Source organism: Mustelus asterias, unplaced genomic scaffold (genome assembly GCF_964213995.1).
Source record: "Mustelus asterias unplaced genomic scaffold, sMusAst1.hap1.1 HAP1_SCAFFOLD_100, whole genome shotgun sequence".
Taxonomy (NCBI): domain Eukaryota; kingdom Metazoa; phylum Chordata; class Chondrichthyes; order Carcharhiniformes; family Triakidae; genus Mustelus; species Mustelus asterias.
This window is the reverse complement of record NW_027590147.1, coordinates 371124-389222: the sequence shown is the minus strand read 5'-3', so window position 1 is coordinate 389222 and position 18099 is coordinate 371124. Positions and strand designations below refer to the sequence as shown.

Below are 18099 nucleotides of genomic sequence, written 5' to 3'. Positions count from 1 at the left end.
TTATTTAAAATTTGGTACACATGAAACGATTCTGACCAATCCTGTCATAGAAATCATAGAAACCCTACAGTGCAGAAGGAGGCCATTCGGCCCATCGAGTCTGCACCGACCAGCAGTGCAGCAGTGCCTCACACTGTGCCCTACAGAGAGACGTTGAGAGCTGTTGGGTTTTACAAGTTATCCATGTTTTCAGAGCCATCACTTCATGTCCTGGTTTGAGAAGGATGGAGAAGTTAAAGTTAAACTTTCCTCCTTTTGCTGTTGATCCATACTTTGCTTTTTTATCTTTCTGACTTGTTACATTTTTAATGGTTAATAAACTTTCTGAATTCACCATTTAAAATATCCTTTCTTGCCATATGGTGAAGTCACTGGAACCTGGTGTGATTTACGATTAGGCAGGTTATTGTAAACAAGAGAACCCCCATAAATCTTCGTTCAAACAAATCAAAGTTCTTATAAATGGAATGCTATCCTTTATTCTGAGAGAAATTGAACATAGAAGTAAAGATGTTCTGCTTCAGTTGTGCAGGGCGTAGCTGAGATTGCACCTTGAACACCGGGTACAATTTTGTCTCCTATTAAACAAAGGATATAAATACATTGGAAGCAGTTCAGAGGAGGTTCACAAGATTGATTCCCAATCCAGTAGTGTGAAACATTAACACTGTTTCTCTCTCCACAGATGCTGCAAGAAGTGTTGTGTTTTTCCAGTTCTTTCTGTATTTATTTTAGATCTACCTGTAGTGGTAGGAAAAACACTATTTACTATCCAGGATAAAATAAATGTCCTTTCAGTGGAAATGTGCTCACCCAGGCTCAAAGAGCATCAGAGAACTAGAAGCAAAGTTGTGAGACCGGCCAGTCCAGCAGAAAGAAACCCTCCGACCCTCCCACTTCATCCACCGTCAAAATGAACATGGTTCAGTCCTGGATGTGATTAATAGCAGCAATAACAACAGAACCCAACCCCTGTCATCATTTGTGAACTCACTGGTGTCTCTGCAGGCTGGATGATTGAGTGAATCCTTTCCCACACGGAGCAGGGGAATGGTCTCTCCCCAGTGTGAACTCACTGGTGTTCCCGCAGGCTGGATGACCTTTTAAACCTCTGTGCAGTGAGAGCAGCTGAACGGTCTCTCCTCAGTGTGAATGCACTGGTGGATCATCACATCCCGAGAACTTTTGAAACCACTTCCACAATCCGAGCAGTTAAAGGGTGTCTCATTGGTGTGAGTGAGATTGTGGCTCAGCAGGCTGGATGAATGAGTGAATTCCTTCCCACACACAGAGCAGGTGAACGGTCTCTCCCTGGTGTGAACTCACGGTGTGATCACACGGGTTGGATTCTGCTGTTATTGTTTCTGCTCTCAATTACATCCAGGACTGCATTTTGTTCATTCTCACAGTTGGTCAATGGGGAGGGTCGGAGGGTTTCTTTCTGCTGGACTGACCGGTCTCACAAAGTTTGCCTCCAGTGGGCTGATGCTCTTTGAGACTTGTTGCGAATACCTGGTTTCAGATTTCACACCACATTCTGAGGTGTTGACCAATGGGAACTCTGGAGGACCGGAAGGACTCTGGTCCTCCAGCCAATCAGAGCTCCTCCATTGTCTGAATGCGGAAGTGGACAATGAGCTTGTTCAGCTGCTCACTCCTGCCCAGCAAAGCTGCTGCTGCTCTATCTCTGAATGAAGATTGAGCTTCAGACAGACTCAACCTTCCTCCTGTCTCTAACATCTGGGAGAGTGTGGGCCAGTGGCGCAATGGATAACGCGTTTGACTACGGATCAGAAGATTCCAGGTTCGACTCCTGGCTGGCTCGATTTGAAAAATAGTTTGTGAGCTCCTTTTGACCTAAAAGAGGCCAACATCTGTGAGTAAAACACTTTCTTTGCTCCGCTTTTGCGTTTCTTTTGCATTCTGGGGGAAATTGGGGACTTGTTGAATTTTTAACTTCCAGGTCACCACTCGCTGCCTGAATAAAAATCCTCCTCACATTCTTCATGTATCTGTAACCAGGTAATACAGTGCATTACACACATCATCAATCATTAAAACTTTAAAGTGGCTGTCAGCTTGAAGATTAATCATAGATCATTTGCACTTCCACAACCCCCTGAGGCAGCGGCTTCCAGGTAATGACCTTTCTGCACCTTTCTGCACCGAAATAAAATTCTTCCCCATACCCTTCTCCTTCTCCCAATCCAGTTATCCGGTCCCACATATGGCACAGATTTTAATTTCTAGCGTGTAGGCCGGTCATTACACGTAGATTTTCAGATCTCTGTGTCCAGTACAGGAAGTAGTCAGCATGGATCCGTTAATCAGCCATAGACTTGGGAGGTTGTATACTCAGGAGAGCAGAGTGAGAATTGAGGGAGAGTGTGTGGGATGGAGATTGACAGCTTTTGGGGAATGAGAGAGGAAAGAATGTTCCATAGAAACTAGAATTGTCTGTTCTGAATTTCTATCCTGTGCTGACAGTGATGTCTGTTGTAAATTCCTTTCATAGATATCAGGAGATGAGGATTTATAGACAGAAATTTCAAACTAAACATCACATGAAGATTTGACCTCAATATCATCGACCTTTGAATCTAGAAAAGCAATGTTTGTCTGATCTGTTTGCTTCAGGAGATTTTAAACATCAGTGTGACTGGAACACACCCGAGTGAGAGTGTTCCAGTCCACCGATAGTGGAAAGAGCTTTAACCAGTTACACAGGCTGAAACAACATTGCACTGTTTACAGTGAAGAGAGATCGTACACGTGTTCTGTGTGGACAAGGATTCAACTGATCATCAAACCTGGAGAGTCACAAGGACACCCGCATCATGGAGAAACTGTGGAAATGTGACGATTGTGGACAAGGATTCATGTTGCCCTGTGATTTGGAAATCCATCAATGCAGTCACACTCGGGAGAGACCCTTCACTTGCTCAGTGTGTGGGAAGGGATACATTAAGTTCTCCCACCTGCAGAGTCACAATCTCACTCACACCAATGAGAGACCCTTTAAATGCTCTGACTGTGGGAGCGGATTCAGAAGCTCTGGAGAACTGGTGTCCCACCAGCGCATTCACACTGAGGAGAGACCGTTCAGCTGCTCTCACTGCACAATGAAATTTAAATGGTCATCCACACTGCGGAGACATCAGCGAGTTCACACCGGGGAGAGACTGTTCAGCTGCTCCATGTGTGGGAAGGGATTCTCTCGGTCCTCCGAACTGCGGGCACACCAACGAATTCACACTGGGGAGAGACCGTTCACCTGCAATGTGTGTGGGAAGGGATTCTTTCGGTCATCCGCCCTGCTGACGCACAAAGTCACTCACACCAATGAGAGACCCTTTAAATGCTCTGACTGTGAGAGTTGCTTCAAAAGTTCTCGGGATCTGATGTCCCACCAGCGCATTCACACTGAGGACAGACCGTTCAGCTGCTCTCACTGCACAATGAGATTTAGATCATCATCAAACCTGCGGAACCACCAGCGAGTTCACTCCGGGGAGAGACCATTCACTTGCTCTGACTGTGGGAAGGGATTCACGCAGTTATCCGCCCTGCTGACACACCAGCGAGTTCACACCGGAGAGAGGCCATTCACCTGCTCTGTGTGTGGGAAGGGATTCACTAATTTATCCAACCTGCTGAGTCATAAAGTCACTCACACCAGTGAGAGGCCCTTTAAATGCTCAGACTGTGGGAGCGAATTCAAAATTTCTGGGGAACTGGTGTCCCACCAGCGCATTCACACTGAGGACAGACCGTTCAGCTGCTCTCTCTGCACAAAGAGGTTTAAGAGGTCATCCACACTGCAGAGACACCAGCGAGTTCACACCAGGGAGAGACCATTCATCTGCTCTGTGTGTGGGAAGGGATTCAGTCAGTCATTCACCCTGCTGACACACCAGCGTCTTCACACCGAGGAGAGACCATTTACCTGCACCGAGTGTGGGAAGGGATTCACTCTGTCATCCACCCTGCTGACTCACCAGCAAGTTCACAGCGGGGAGAGACCGTTCACCTGCTCCGAGTGTGGGAACAGATTCACTCGGTTATCCAGCCTGCACAGACACAAAGTCACTCACTCCCAGGAAAGACCCTTTAAATGCTTTGACTGTGGGAGTGGCTTCAAAATTTCTGAGCATCTGATAGACCACCAGCGCATTCACACTGGGGAGAGACCGTTCAGCTGCTCTCACTGCACAAAGAGGTTTGGAAGGACATGCACACTGAGGAGACACCAGCGAGTTCACACTGGGAGAGACCATTCACCTGCTCTGTGTGTGCGGAAGGATTCTCTCGATACCCCAGCTGCTGACGCACAATGTCCCTCACACCCAGGAGAGACCCTTTAAATGCTCTGACTGTGGGAATGGTTTCAAAAGCTCTCAGGAACTGATGATCCACCAGTCCATTCACAGCTGCTGTGTGTGGGAAGAAATTCACCAGTTCATCCCTCCTGCTGAGACACCAGCGAGTTCACAAGTGATGACAGGGGTTGGATTCTGCTGTTATTGCTGCTGTTAATCACATCCAGGACTGAACCATGTTCATTCTGACAGTTGGTGAAGCGGGAGGGTCGGAGGGTTTCTTTCTGCTGGACTGGCTGGTCTCACAACTTTGCTTCCAGTGGGTTGATGCTCTCTGAGCCTGGGAGAGCACATTTCCACTGAAATGACCCACACAAACTGACGAAGAACATTTATTTTATCCTGGACAGTAAATAATGTTTTTCCTACCACTACAGGTAGATCTACAGTAAGTACATTTGTCTCTGTTCCATTGAGTCTACAGCACAGGGCCGGGCCAGTCGGCCCAATTGGTCTGTGTCAGTATTTATGCTCCACATGAGCCTCCACCCACCCCTCTTCATCTCCCCCCATCAGCATATCCTTCTATTCCTCTCTCCCTCATGTATGTATCTAGCTTCCCCTTCAATGTATTCATGATGTTCACCTCAACCACTCACTGTGGTAGTGAGTTCCACATTCTCACCACTCGCTGGTAAAGAGGTTTCTCACTGAAATCCCTATTGGATTATTGAACCCCTTCATAATCTTAAAGACTTCCATCAGGTCACCCTTCAGTCTTCTCTTTTCTAGAGAAAAGCAGCCCCAGCCTTTCCTGAGGGTTAAATGCTCTCAGTTCTGGGATTATTCTTGTGAATCTTTGTTGCTCCTTCTCCAGTGCCTCTATTTCCTTTTTCTAAATGGAGATCACAAATGTTGACAATGCTCCCAGTGTAGCCGAACCCTGATTCTAAACAAGTTGAACAGAACCTCCCTGCTGTTCAATTCTATCCCTCTAGAATGGAACCCTATACATGGGCCCCACACTTTAGGAAAGATGTGAAGTCCTTAGAGAGGGTGCAGAGGAGATTTACAAGAATGACTCCAGGGATGAGGGACTTCAGTGAGTTCGAGAGACTGGAACAGCTGAAATTTCTTTCTTTAGATCAGACAGGCATGAGGATTGGGAATGGGGCCATTCATCCCATTGAGTCCATGCTGGCTCTCTGTAGATCAAACTGTTGCCCTGTTCTCTCTCCGTGTCCCTGTGGATTTATTTCCCTGAAATGCCCGTCCAATTTCCTTTTGGAAACATTCCATTATCTCTGCTTCAGCCGCTCGTGGGAAGTGAGTCCCAGATATTTACCACTTCAAATGCAAACGAGGAGCAGAGAGCACAAAAGGAGGCCGTGTGACCCATTGTGCCCCTGCTGCCTCTTCAAACATTCTCAGCAACAAGGTCAGGGAAGACATGTTAAATTCTAACATGTGACTGGAGCGTTATTTTAAAAATTAATGTTGGATTCACCTCCATGCTTGTGGAAGCTGCATAGCTGGCAGGAATTGTATAAACTAAGAATTTCTTCTTTGAATTTGATCAGTTGGAAGACATTATATTCTGTCAAATCTGGCTCAAGAATAAGGTTGATTGCTCAGTTTAAGTAGAAAGAAAGCTATTGGCTTGCAGCAAGTGTCTTTTCGAACCAGTATATCTTGTATTAACCTGATTCAGTTGTGGGACATGGGCGTCGCTGGCTGGTCAACATTTGTTGCCCATCCCTAGATGCCCTTGTTCAGAGGGCAGTTGAGAGTCAACCACATTCTATGAACCAAATGTGTTCATTAAATATTACTGTATTTAGAACAAAGAACAAAGAAAATTACAGCACAGGAACAGGCCCTTCGGCCCTCCAAGCCTGCACCGACCATGCTGCCTGACTTAACGAATACCCCATACCCTTCCGGGGACCATATCCCTCTATTCCCATCCTATTCATGTATTTGTCAAGATGCCCCTTAAAAGTCACTACCGTATCCGCTTCCACTACCTCCCCCGGCAACGGGTTCCAGGCACCCACTACTCTCTGTAAAAAATCTGCCTCGTACATCTCCTTTAAACCTTGCCCCTCACACCTTAAACCTGTGCCCCCTAGTAATTGACTCTTCCACCCTGGGAAAAAGCATCTGACTATCCACTCTGTCCATGCCTCTCATAATCTTGTGGACTTCGATCAGGTCACCCCTCAACCTCCGTCATTCCAGTGAGAACAAACCAAGTTTCTCCAACCTCTCCCCATAGCTAATGCCCTCCGTACCAGGCAACATCCTGGTAAATCTTTTCTGTACCCTCTCCAAAGCCTCCACATCCTTCTGGTAGTGTGGCGACCAGAATTGAACACTATATTCCAAGTGCGGCCTAACTAAGCTTCTCTGAAGCTGCAACACGACTTGCCAATTTTTAAACTCAATGCCCCAGCCAATGAAGGCAAGCATGCCGTATGCCTTCTTGACTACCTTCTCCACCTGCATTGCCACTTTCAGTGACCTGTGTATCTGTACACCCAGACCCCTTTGCCTATCAATACTCTTAAGGGTTCTGCCATTTACTGTATATTTCCTATCTGTATTAGACCTTCCAAAATGCATTACCTCACATTTGTTCAGATTAAACTCATCTGCCAGCTCTCCGCCCAAGTCTCCAACCAATCTATATCCTCTGATGGTCCTCATCACTATCTGCAAATCCAGCAACCTTTGTGTCGTCCGCAAACTTTCGAATCAAACCAGTTACATTTTCCTCCAAATCATTTATATATATATATAAAAAACAGCAAAGGTCCCAGCACTGATCCCCGAGGAATGCCACTTGTCACAGCCCTCCATTCAGAAGCACACCCTTCCACTGCTACCCTCTGTCTTCTTTGACCGAGCCAGTTTTGCATCCACCTTGCCAGCTCACCTCTGATCCCATGCGACTTCTCTTTCTGCACCAGTCTGCCATGAGGGACCTTGTCTAAGGCCATGTAGACACCATCCACTGCTCTACCCTTATCAATCATCTTCGTCACTTCCTCGAAAAACTCGACCAAGTCCGTGAGACACGACCTCCCCTTCACAAAACCATGTTGCCTCTCACTAATACATCCACTTAATTCCAAGTGGGAATAAATCCTGTCTCGAAGAATCCTCTCCAATAATTTCCCTATTACTGATGTAAGGCTCACCGGCCTGTAATTACCTGGATTATTCTTGCTACCTTTCTTAAACAAAGGAGCAACATTGGCTATTCTCCAATCCTCTGGGACCTCCCCTGTATGATGTGGAGATGCCGGCGTTGGACTGGGGTAAACACAGTAAGAAGTTTAACAACACCAGGTTCCTCTGGCCCCACACATAGATTCCCTCCCCTATCCTTAGGTCATTACCTGGAAGCCGCTGCCTCAGAGGGTTGTGGAAGTGCAAATGATCCATGATTAATCTTCAAGCCGACAGCCACGTTAAAGTTTTACATTTGGCCATAAATGAGCAGATTGATGCTGTGTGTAATGCACTGTATTACCTGGTTACAGATACATGAAGAATGTGAGGAGGATTTTTATTTAGGCAGCGAGTGTTAACCTGGAAGTTAAAAATTGAAGCTCAAAATGAACATGGAAAGGGGGAGAAAAGAAAGTGTTTTACTCACAGATGTTATAGACAGGAGGAAGTTTGAGTCTGTCTGAAGCTCAATCTTCATTCAGAGAGAAGCAGCAGCAGCTTTGCTGGGCAGGAATGAGCTCATTGTCCACTTCCGCAGTCAGAAAACGCGGGAGCTTTGATTGGCTGGGGGACCAGACTCCTTCCGGTCCTCCAGGTCTTTCCATTGGTCAACACCTCAGCATGAGGATCAGGGGTTGGGCTTTCTCCCGCACATGCGCAGCTTCCTCTCGCCTTTGAACATGCGCAGTCCTGGGCCGGGGGAGCCGGGGAGATCACGGAGCAGCTTCTCACTCTGGCCGGAGCCGCCAGCCGGTTGCCTGGAAACCTTGGCTGGAGGAGGTGGAAGGGGGAGGGGAACTATGGTTGGGGGCGGGGCTCCCGGGTCCGCGCGGCGGAGATCCCACCCCCTGACCTTGGGGGAGTGGACAGAGTAAAACTTCCTCCTGCCTTAAAAGAGGCAACATCTGTGAGTAAAACACTTTCTTTTCTCCCCCTTTCCATTTATTTTCTCATTCTGGGGGAAATTGGGAACTTGCAGCAACTGAAGGTAAAGGAAGTGAATCCAGCCTGTACATTCCACACATTGTTACTCCAGTCAGATAAACATATATCTGTCTGGCAGCCTGCATGGAGATTTCCAGCTCTCTGTGTCCAGGACAGGAGTAAGAAGTCTTACAACACCAGGTTAAAGTCCAACAGGTTTATTCGGTAGCAAAAGCCACGAGCTTTCGGAGCGCTCGCTGCTCCTTCATCAGGTGAGTGGGATTTCAGTTCACAAACAGGGCATATAAAGACACAAATTCAATTTACAAGATAATGGTTGGAATACGAATCTTTACAGGTAATCAAGTCTTAAAGGTCCAGACAATGTGAGTGGAGAGAGGGTTAAGCACAGGTTAAAGAGATGTGTATTGTCTCCAGCCAGGACAGTTAGTGAGATTTTGCAAGCCCAGGCAAGTCGTGGGGGTTACAGATAGTGTGACATGAACCCAAGATCCCGGTTGAGGTGGTCCTCACGTGTGTGGAACTTGGCTATCAGTTTCTGCTCAGTGACTCTGCGCTGTCGTGTGTCATGAAGGCCGCCTTGGAGAACGCTTATCCGAAGATCAGAGACTGAATGCCTGAGACTGCTGAAGTGCTCCCCAACAGGAAGAGAACAGTCTTGCCTGGTGATTGTCGAGCGGTGTTCATTCATCCGTAGTCATAGCGTCTGCATGGTCTCCCCATTGTACCGTGCCTCGGGACATCCTTTCCTGCAGCGTATCAGGTAGACAATGTTGGCCAAGTTGCAAGTGTATGTACCGTGTACCTGGTGGATGGTGTTCTCACGTGAGATGATGGCATCCGTGTCGATGATCTGGCACGGCTTGCAGAGGTTGCTGTGGCAGGGTTGTGTGGTGTCGTGGTCACTGTTCTCCTGAAGGCTGGGTAGTTTGCTGCGGACAAGCTACAGGACAGGAAGAAAATGCAGGACAGGAAGCAGTGAGCATGGATCTGTCAATCAGCCTCAATCAGCACCTTCAGGAGAATTGGGAGGGTGAATATTAGATACAGCTGAGTGAGAATGGAGGGAGAGTGTGTGGGATGGAGATTCACAGCTTTTGGGGAATGAGAGAAGAAACATAGAGAAAGTAGAATTGCCGATTCTGAATTTCTATCCTGTACTGACAGTGATTATTTTTGTAAACTCCTTTCACAGGATACCAGAAGGTGGAGGATTTACGGACAGAAATCTCAAACCAAACATTAAGTCAAGATCTGACAGAATTACTCGATTCATTGGGATCTGAATGTTATCGGCCTTTAAATCCTGATGGAGAAATGTTTCTCTCTTCTGTCTACTTCTGAAGACTTTAAACATCAGTGTGACTGGGAAGTTACTGAGACACACACACACATCCGAGTGAGAGTGTTCCATTGCACTGACTGTGGAAAAATTCAACTGATTGTTTAACCTGGAGAATCTCAAGGACACCATGGAGAAACCATGGAAATGTGGGGACTGTGGGAAGGGATTCAGGTTCCCATTTCAGCTGGAAATTCATCGACGCAGTCACACTGGGGAGAGACCGTTCACCTGCTCTGTGTGTGGGAAGGGATTCACTCAGTTATCGAGGCTGCGCGCACACAATCTCACTCACACCCGGGAGAGACTCTTTAAATGCCCTGACTGTGGGAGTGGTTTCAAAAGCACTGCAGAACTTGTAACCCACCAGCGCATTCACACTGGGGAGAGACCGTTCAACTGCTCTCACTGCTCAAAGGGATTTAAAAGGTTATACACTCTGCAGAGACACCAGCGAGTTCACACTGAGGAGAGTCCGTTCAGCTGTTCTCACTGCACTAAAAAATTTAGAACATCATCCACACTGCGGAAACATGAACGAGTTCACACCGGGGAGACACCTTTCACCTGCACCATGTGTGGGAAGGGATTCACTCAGTTAAGCCATCTCTGGAGACACCAGCGAGTTCACACGGGGGAAAGGCCATTTACCTGCACTGTGTGTGGGCAGGGGTTCACTCAGTTAAACAATCTCCTGAGACACCAGCAAGTTCACACTGGGGAGAGGCCATTCACCTGCACCATATGTGGGCAGGGATTCACTCAGTCATCCGACCTGCGAATACACCAGCGAATTCACACTGGGGAGAGACCGTTCATCTGCTCTGTGTGTGGGAAAGAATTCAATGATTCATCCACCCTGCGGGCCCACCAACATATTCACACCGGGGAGAGGCCATTCAAATGCTCTCTGTGTGGGAAGGGATACGTTCACTCTTCTGACCTGCAGACACACCAGCGAATTCACACTGGGGAGAAACCGTTCAGTTGCTCTCACTGCACAAAGAGGTTTAATAGGTCATCCGACCTGCTGGCACACCAGCGAGTTCATACTGGGGAGAGACCATTCAGTTGTTCTCATTGCACAAAGAGGTTTCATCGGTCATCTGACCTGCTGAAACACCAGCCAGTTCACACTGGGGAGAAACCGTTCACCTGCTCCATGTGTGGGAAGGGATTCACTCAGTCATCCAGCCTACGGGTACACCAGCGGGTTCACACCAGGGAGTGACTGCTCACCTGCTCTGTGTGTGGGAAGGGATTCACTCAGTCATCCAGCCTACGGGTACACCAGCGGGTTCACACCAGGGAGTGACTGCTCACCTGCTCTCTGTGTGGGAAGGGATTCACTCAGTCATCCAGCCTACGGGTACACCAGCGGGTTCACACCAGGGAGTGACTGCTCACCTGCTCTGTGTGTGGGAAGGGATTCACTCAGTCAGCAAACTTGGTGAGACACAGCAAGTTCACAAATGATTATAGTTCTGGGATTATTCTTGTGAATCTTTATTGCGCCTTTTCCGTTGTCTCTATTTCCTTTTCTAAATGGAGATTACAAATGTTGACAGTACTCCCAGTGTAGTCTTGTGATGAAAATATAGACTGGTTGGTGAAATGTAGATAACAGGTAGAATTGATATCTAATGAGGACTTTATACTTTAGAATTGAAGACAGGGCTCATTGTTACTAACGGGGAAAGAAGGGTTAAAACCCTTACCCAGAACCCTTTTCACACACACGTGGACATCTCTGAATCTGACACACACCAAATGGAACGTTACACAAGGGGCTGGAATTCACTGGAATTTCTTAACAACCTTTCAATAGAAATGTCCTGGTACCGACTGTGACAAAGGACACAACAGACAGCAAGAACCAGGAGGAACCTTTATCCCAGGGAATGTTAATGATCTTGTTCAGGACACCAGTGCCAGGCTTGTATCTACCTTTATGAGCACATAAAACAGTCCAAAGATGTGTGGGTTAGGTGGATTGGCCGTGCCAAATTGACCCTAGTGTTAGGGGATTAGCAGAGTAAATGTGTAGGATTACGGGAATAGGGCTTTGGTGGGATTGTGGTCAGTACAGACTCGATGGACCAAATGGCCTCCTTCTGCATTAGAACATAGAACATAGAAAGTCACAGCACAAACAGGCCCTTCGGCCCACAAGTTGCGCCGATCACATCCCCACCTCTAGGCCTATCTATAGCCCTCAATCCCATTAAATCCCATGTACTCATCCAGAAGTCTCTTAAAAGACCCCAACGAGTTTGCCTCCACCACCACCGACGTCAGCCGATTCCACTCACCCACCACCCTCTGAGTGAAAAACTTACCCCTGACATCCCCCCTGTACCTACCCCCCAGCACCTTAAACCTGTGTCCTCTCGTAGCAACCATTTCAGCCCTTGGAAATAGCCTCTGAGAGTCCACCCTATCCAGACCCCTCAACATCTTGTAAACCTCTATCAGGTCACCTCTCATCCTTCGTCTCTCCAGGGAGAAGAGACCAAGCTCCCTCAACCTATCCTCATAAGGCATGCCCCCCAATCCAGGCAACATCCTTGTAAATCTCCTCTGCACCCTTTCAATGGCTTCAACATCTTTCCTGTAATGAGGTGACCAGAACTGCGCGCAGTACTCCAAGTGGGGTCTAACCAGGGTCCTATAAAGCTGCAGCATTATCTCCCGACTCCTAAACTCAATCCCTCGATTAATGAAGGCTAGTACGCCATACGCCTTCTTGACCGCATCCTCCACCTGCGAGGCCGATTTAAGAGTCCTATGGACCCGGACCCCAAGGTCCTTCTGATCCTCTACACTGCTAAGAATGGTACCCTTCATTTTATACTGCTGCTCCATCCCATTGGATCTGCCAAAATGGATCACTACACACTTATCCGGGTTGAAGTCCATCTGCCACTTCTCCGCCCAGTCTTGCATTCTATCTATGTCTCGCTGCAACTTCTGACATCCCTCCAAACTATCCACAACACCACCTACCTTGGTGTCGTCAGCAAACTTACCAACCCATCCCTCCACTTCCTCATCCAGGTCATTTATGAAAATGACAAACAGCAAGGGTCCCAGAACAGATCCCTGGGGCACTCCACTGGTCACTGACCTCCATGCAGAGAAAGACCCCTCCACAGCCACTCTCTGCCTTCTGCAGGCAAGCCAGTTCTGGATCCACAAGGCAACAGCCCCTTGGATCCCATTGTAGGGATCCTATGATTCTGTGAATACTATTAGACATGTTTCAGCTGGTGATTATCTGTGTTAGTCTGCATTTATAAACCCATTAAATTCTGTTGTGGACTGAACAATATCTGCACAGTGTCAAAATACAAACATTTCTTTCCTCTCATTGCATCCTAAACTACAACAGTTCTGATTTCCTGAAACATTTCAGGCTGAGGTCAGAGTGAAGATAATTTAGCTGCAACATCGAGGTTCAGATAATGTTCAGCAACAAACTGCAACCATGCAGATGTCCCTCACCCGAAATGAGAAAGTTTGATTAATGTTCCTGCCCGGTTTCAAACGTTCGCGTGTTGGGCGAGCATGATAACCAGTACACTACAGAAACAACTAACTGCACCCGGGAGCCAATCGGCCTGTCTGCAATGTTCAACTCTCCTGTGTTGCTGCAGGGTCTGATGGTTCGACTGAGAACCCCTGTCACTTAATACAAGAAGACAACCGTTAATTTCCACCTAATGTCTCAACCTATCGTGAACTTCAAAATTTAAAAGCGTTCATCCAACAAATGTCTAAGGGAGCAATGATTTCTGCTCAATCATTAATGCATCATTCTCACCTTCGAATAATTTCAGCCAATTTTACCCAGTACTTGTTTCATTGAATCACAGAATTCCTACAGTGCAGAAAAGACCATTCTGCCCATCGAGTCTGCACCGACCCTCTGACAGAGGCCCCTCCACCATCCTATCGCATAACACCACACTTTTCTCATGGCTAATCTTGCTCACCTGAGGGGCAATTTAGCACGGCCAATCCACCGAACCTGTGCATCAGTATTCAACATTTAAAATCAATACATTTATTTAACAGATATGTCCTCATTCTGAACTGAACATCTCTGAATATGCAACATTGAATTGCAAATATGACTGACCAACAAAAGAAATCACGTCATTGGGTAATACACATCCCATGGTGCTTATTTGAGATTGGCCACAGTAAGCTTTTAACCAAAGTAAAATATCTTTTAGAAACATAGAAAAACTACAGCACAATACAGGCCTTTCAGCCCACAAAGTTGTGCCGAACATGTCCCTACCTTAGCGATTACTAGGCTTACCTATAACCCTCTATCTTACTAAGTTCCATGTACTTATCTAAAAGTCTCTTAAAAGACCCTATTGAATCCGCCTCCACCACCGTTGCTGGCAGCCCATTCCACGCACCCACCACCCTCTGAGTGAAAAACTTACCCCTGACATCTCCTCTGTACCTACTCCCTAGCACCTTAAACCTGTGTCCTCTTGTGGCAACCATTTCAGCCCTGGGAAAAAGCCTCTGACTATCCACTCGATCAATACCTCTCAACATCTTATACACCTCTATCAGGTCACCCCTCATCCTTTGTCTCTCCAAGGAGAAAAGGCCGAGCTCACTCAACCTATCCTCATAAGACATGCTCCCCAACCCAGGCAACATCCTTGTAAATCTCCTCTGCACCCTTTCTATGGCTTCCACATCCTTCCTGTAATGAGGTGACCAGAACTGAGCACAGTACTCCAAGTGTGGTCTGACCAGGGACTTATATAGCTGCAACATTATCTCACGACTCCTAAGCTCAATTCCTCGATTGATGAAGGCCAGTACACCATCCGCCTTCTTAACCACAGCCTCAACCTGCACAGCTGCTTTGAGCTTCCTATGAACTCGGACCCCAAGATCCTTCTGATCTTCCTCTCTGCCAAGAGTCCTACCATTAACATTATATTCCGCCATCCTATTTGACCTGCCAAAATGAACCACCTCACAACTTATCTGGGTTGAACTCCATCTGCCACTTCTCCGCCCAGTCTTGCATCCTATCAATGTCTCGCTGCAACTTCTGACATCCCTCCACACTATCCACAACACCTCCAACCTTTGTGTCATCAGCAAACTTACCAACCCATCCCTCCACTTCCTCATCCAGGTCATTTATAAAAATCACAAAGAGTAAGGGTCCCAGAACCGATCCCTGGGGCACTCCACTGGTGACTGACCTCCATGCAGAATATGACCCATCTATAACCACTCTTTGCCTTCTGTGGGCAAGCCAGTTCTGGATCCACAAAACAATGTCCCCTTGGATCCCATGCCCCCTCACTTTCTCACTTTTAAGGGAAGAGATTTAACAATGATCTGTTCGTTATACTTGAAATCACTTTATTCTGGGTGTGAAACATTCTGGCGCCTAAATCCCGTTCATCTATAGGAAAGTCTAGCAGAACTGCACTGAGTCTCGATTTCCTCATCTGCCTGAGTGGCTTTTCCAATTTCCTTATTATGATGAATGATTTTAAAAAGATGGTTTTGCACATTGTGCGCCATTTCCTCCAGTTCAGTTGAATTCTGTTCCTACATCTTATGGTCTTGACCTTCAACTTCTTCAACAAAAGTTGACTAGTTAACATTAAATTCTACAGAATATTTTCATTAAATGAGTTTAAGATAATTCATTGAAAAACTAACAATTTCTCATTAAATTGTACAAAACATTTTAATGGGTTTAAGTTACTTTTTAAAAGTTGGGAATTTTCCATATTAATACTATCGAAAATTTACTTCTCAAAATGGTGAAAGTAGTTTCTAAAAAGGTGACCAATACTTGTCAAATTCTGTAGAAGAATTTCTGTTAAACATGTTGGTGGATTCTGTCCAATCGATTATAGAATGGAACCATTGGGTGTATTTCAGATTGATTGATTTCCCTGTCAAAACACTAATATCAACAAGAACAAAGAAAATTACAGCACAGGAACAGGCCCTTCATCTCTCCAAGCCTGCACCGAACATGCTGACTGACTGAACTAAAACCCCCTACCCTTCCGGGGACCATATCCCTCTATTCTCATCCTATTCATGTATTTGCCAGATGCCCCTTAAAAGTCACTATTGTATCTGCTGCCACTACTTCCAGCGGCAGCAAGTTCCAGGCACTCACCACCCTCTGTGTAAAAAAACTTGCCTCGAACATCTTCAAACCTTGCCCCTCATACCTGTCAAATATCTTCTCCTGGGAACTCTGATTTGGAGCTAAGCAGACTCAATTTTAATTTCAAGCATTTAAAATGGAAATTACCTGATGTTTAAGGGAAAGTACAAAGTTGATAATGCCTGGAATCAAACAGAAATGTTCGGTTTCTGTTTAAAGGTACTATGAGAATATTTGATGATTTATTTGACTCGAAAGATTCTCCAGAACTCCTGAAAGTGGAGTTTAAAGCAATCCATACATTTGGGTGTTTATGAGCATTTGAGTGTTTATGAGCATTTGAGTGAAAGGGAAGTCTAGATGAGATGAATGAGGTGGCAGTTTTCTCTTGGAGATATTTATTTCTTTGTCTATGAACAATTTGAGAGAACTGACTTTCATAATCTGGCCACCACCTGACACAGGAGGAATTAAGCAATGATACTGAGATGAAGAACCCCTTTAATCTGACTTTTGACTTTCTTCTGAAGATTCTGACAGAATTGTTGAATGGTGCATCCTTTATAAGACAGTGAAATCCAGGATGATGATTGGTAAAATACACAGCACAATCCCAAAAGACCTGATAAGCCTTCCACAAATGCAAGACAATGATTTGTGGGAGATGGCAGAGAGATTCCAACAAGCCTGACAAAAGAACACTGTCTGGTTTAAAATAGAATGAGAGACAACATTTAACAGGGAGGGAAATGTATGAAGATGGCTTATGAATGTGAGACTCCAACAGAGGATTAAAGATGGAATTGGAACAGTGATGTGAGATTACAGAAGTGGTTTGTAAATTGTGAATGAACTAACACCCAAGAGTACACTATGCAGCTGCACTGAAGAATGGAGTGTGGCATGGTGGCACAGTGGTTAGCATTGCTGCCTCACAGCGCCAAGGACCCGGGTTCAATTCCGGCCTCGGGTCACTCTCTGTGCGGAGTTTACACATTTTCTCCATCTCTGTGTGGGTTTCCTCTGAATCCTCCAGTTTCCTCCCAAAGTCCAAAAATGTGTGGGTTAGTTTGATTGGCCATAGTAAATTGCCCCTTAGTGTCAGGGGGACTAGCTGGGTAAATACTTGGGGTTATGGGGATAGGGCCTGGATGGGATTGTGGTCTGTGCAGACTCGATGGGCCACATGGCTTCCTTCTGCACTGTAATGATTCTATGATTCAAATGGGACTTGTTCAGCTACTTGACCAACAGCGCGACATAAAATGGTTAATATGGCCTGAAGAGTGAGAAATCATTTTGAAATGATCAAGGCACTGACACAGACTCCAGAGAAACTGGATTGACGATTGGCTGTCAGACAGAAGGCAGAGAGTTGGGATAAAAGGTTCTTTCTCAGAATGGCAACCGGTGACAAGTGGTGTCCCGCAGGGTTCAGTGTTGGGGCCACAGCTGTTCTCTTTATATATTAACGATCTAGATGACGGGACTGGGAGCATTCTGGCCAAGTTTGCCGATGATACAAAGATAGGTGGAGGGGCAGGTAGTATTGAGGAGGTGGGGAGGCTGCAGAAAGATTTAGACAGTTTAGGAGAGTGGTCCAAGAAGTGGCTGATGAAATTCAACGTGGGCAAGTGCGAGGTCGTACACTTTGGAAAAAAGAATAGAGGCATGGACTATTTTCTAAACGGTGACAAAATTCATAATGCTAAAGTGCAAAGGGACTTGGGAGTCCTAGTCCAGGATTCTCTAAAGGTAAACTTGCAGGTTGAGTCCGTAATTAAGAAAGCAAATGTAATGTTGTCATTTATCTCAAGAGGCTTGGAATACAAAAGCAGGGATGTACTTCTGAGGCTTTATAAAGCACTGGTTAGGCCCCATTTGGAGTACTGTGAGCAATTTTGGGCCCCACACCTCAGGAAGGACATACTGGCACTGGAGCGGGTCCAGCGGAGATTCACACGGATGATCCCAGGAATGGTAGGCCTGACATACAATGAACGTCTGAGGATCGTGGGATTATATTCATTGGAGTTTAGGAGGTTGAGGGGAGATCTAATAGAAACTTACAAGATAAT

General features: G+C 46.2%; 1 protein-coding gene and 1 non-coding gene across 2 annotated transcripts in view; both read left to right on the top strand.

Moving 5' to 3' along the window:
- Positions 1-18099, top strand: part of LOC144484334 (uncharacterized) — a 40933-nt gene that overhangs the window by 21 nt on the left and 22813 nt on the right. The window contains exons 2-4 of the mRNA XM_078202874.1: positions 3050-3947; positions 9959-10049; positions 10386-11056. Coding sequence (XP_078059000.1) covers positions 3050-3947; positions 9959-10049; positions 10386-11056 — 1660 coding nt within the window. The remainder of the gene's footprint in view (positions 1-3049; positions 3948-9958; positions 10050-10385; positions 11057-18099) is intronic.
- Positions 1753-1825, top strand: trnar-acg (transfer RNA arginine (anticodon ACG)). Its single transcript has one exon. It is a non-coding gene; the product is annotated as a tRNA-Arg (tRNA).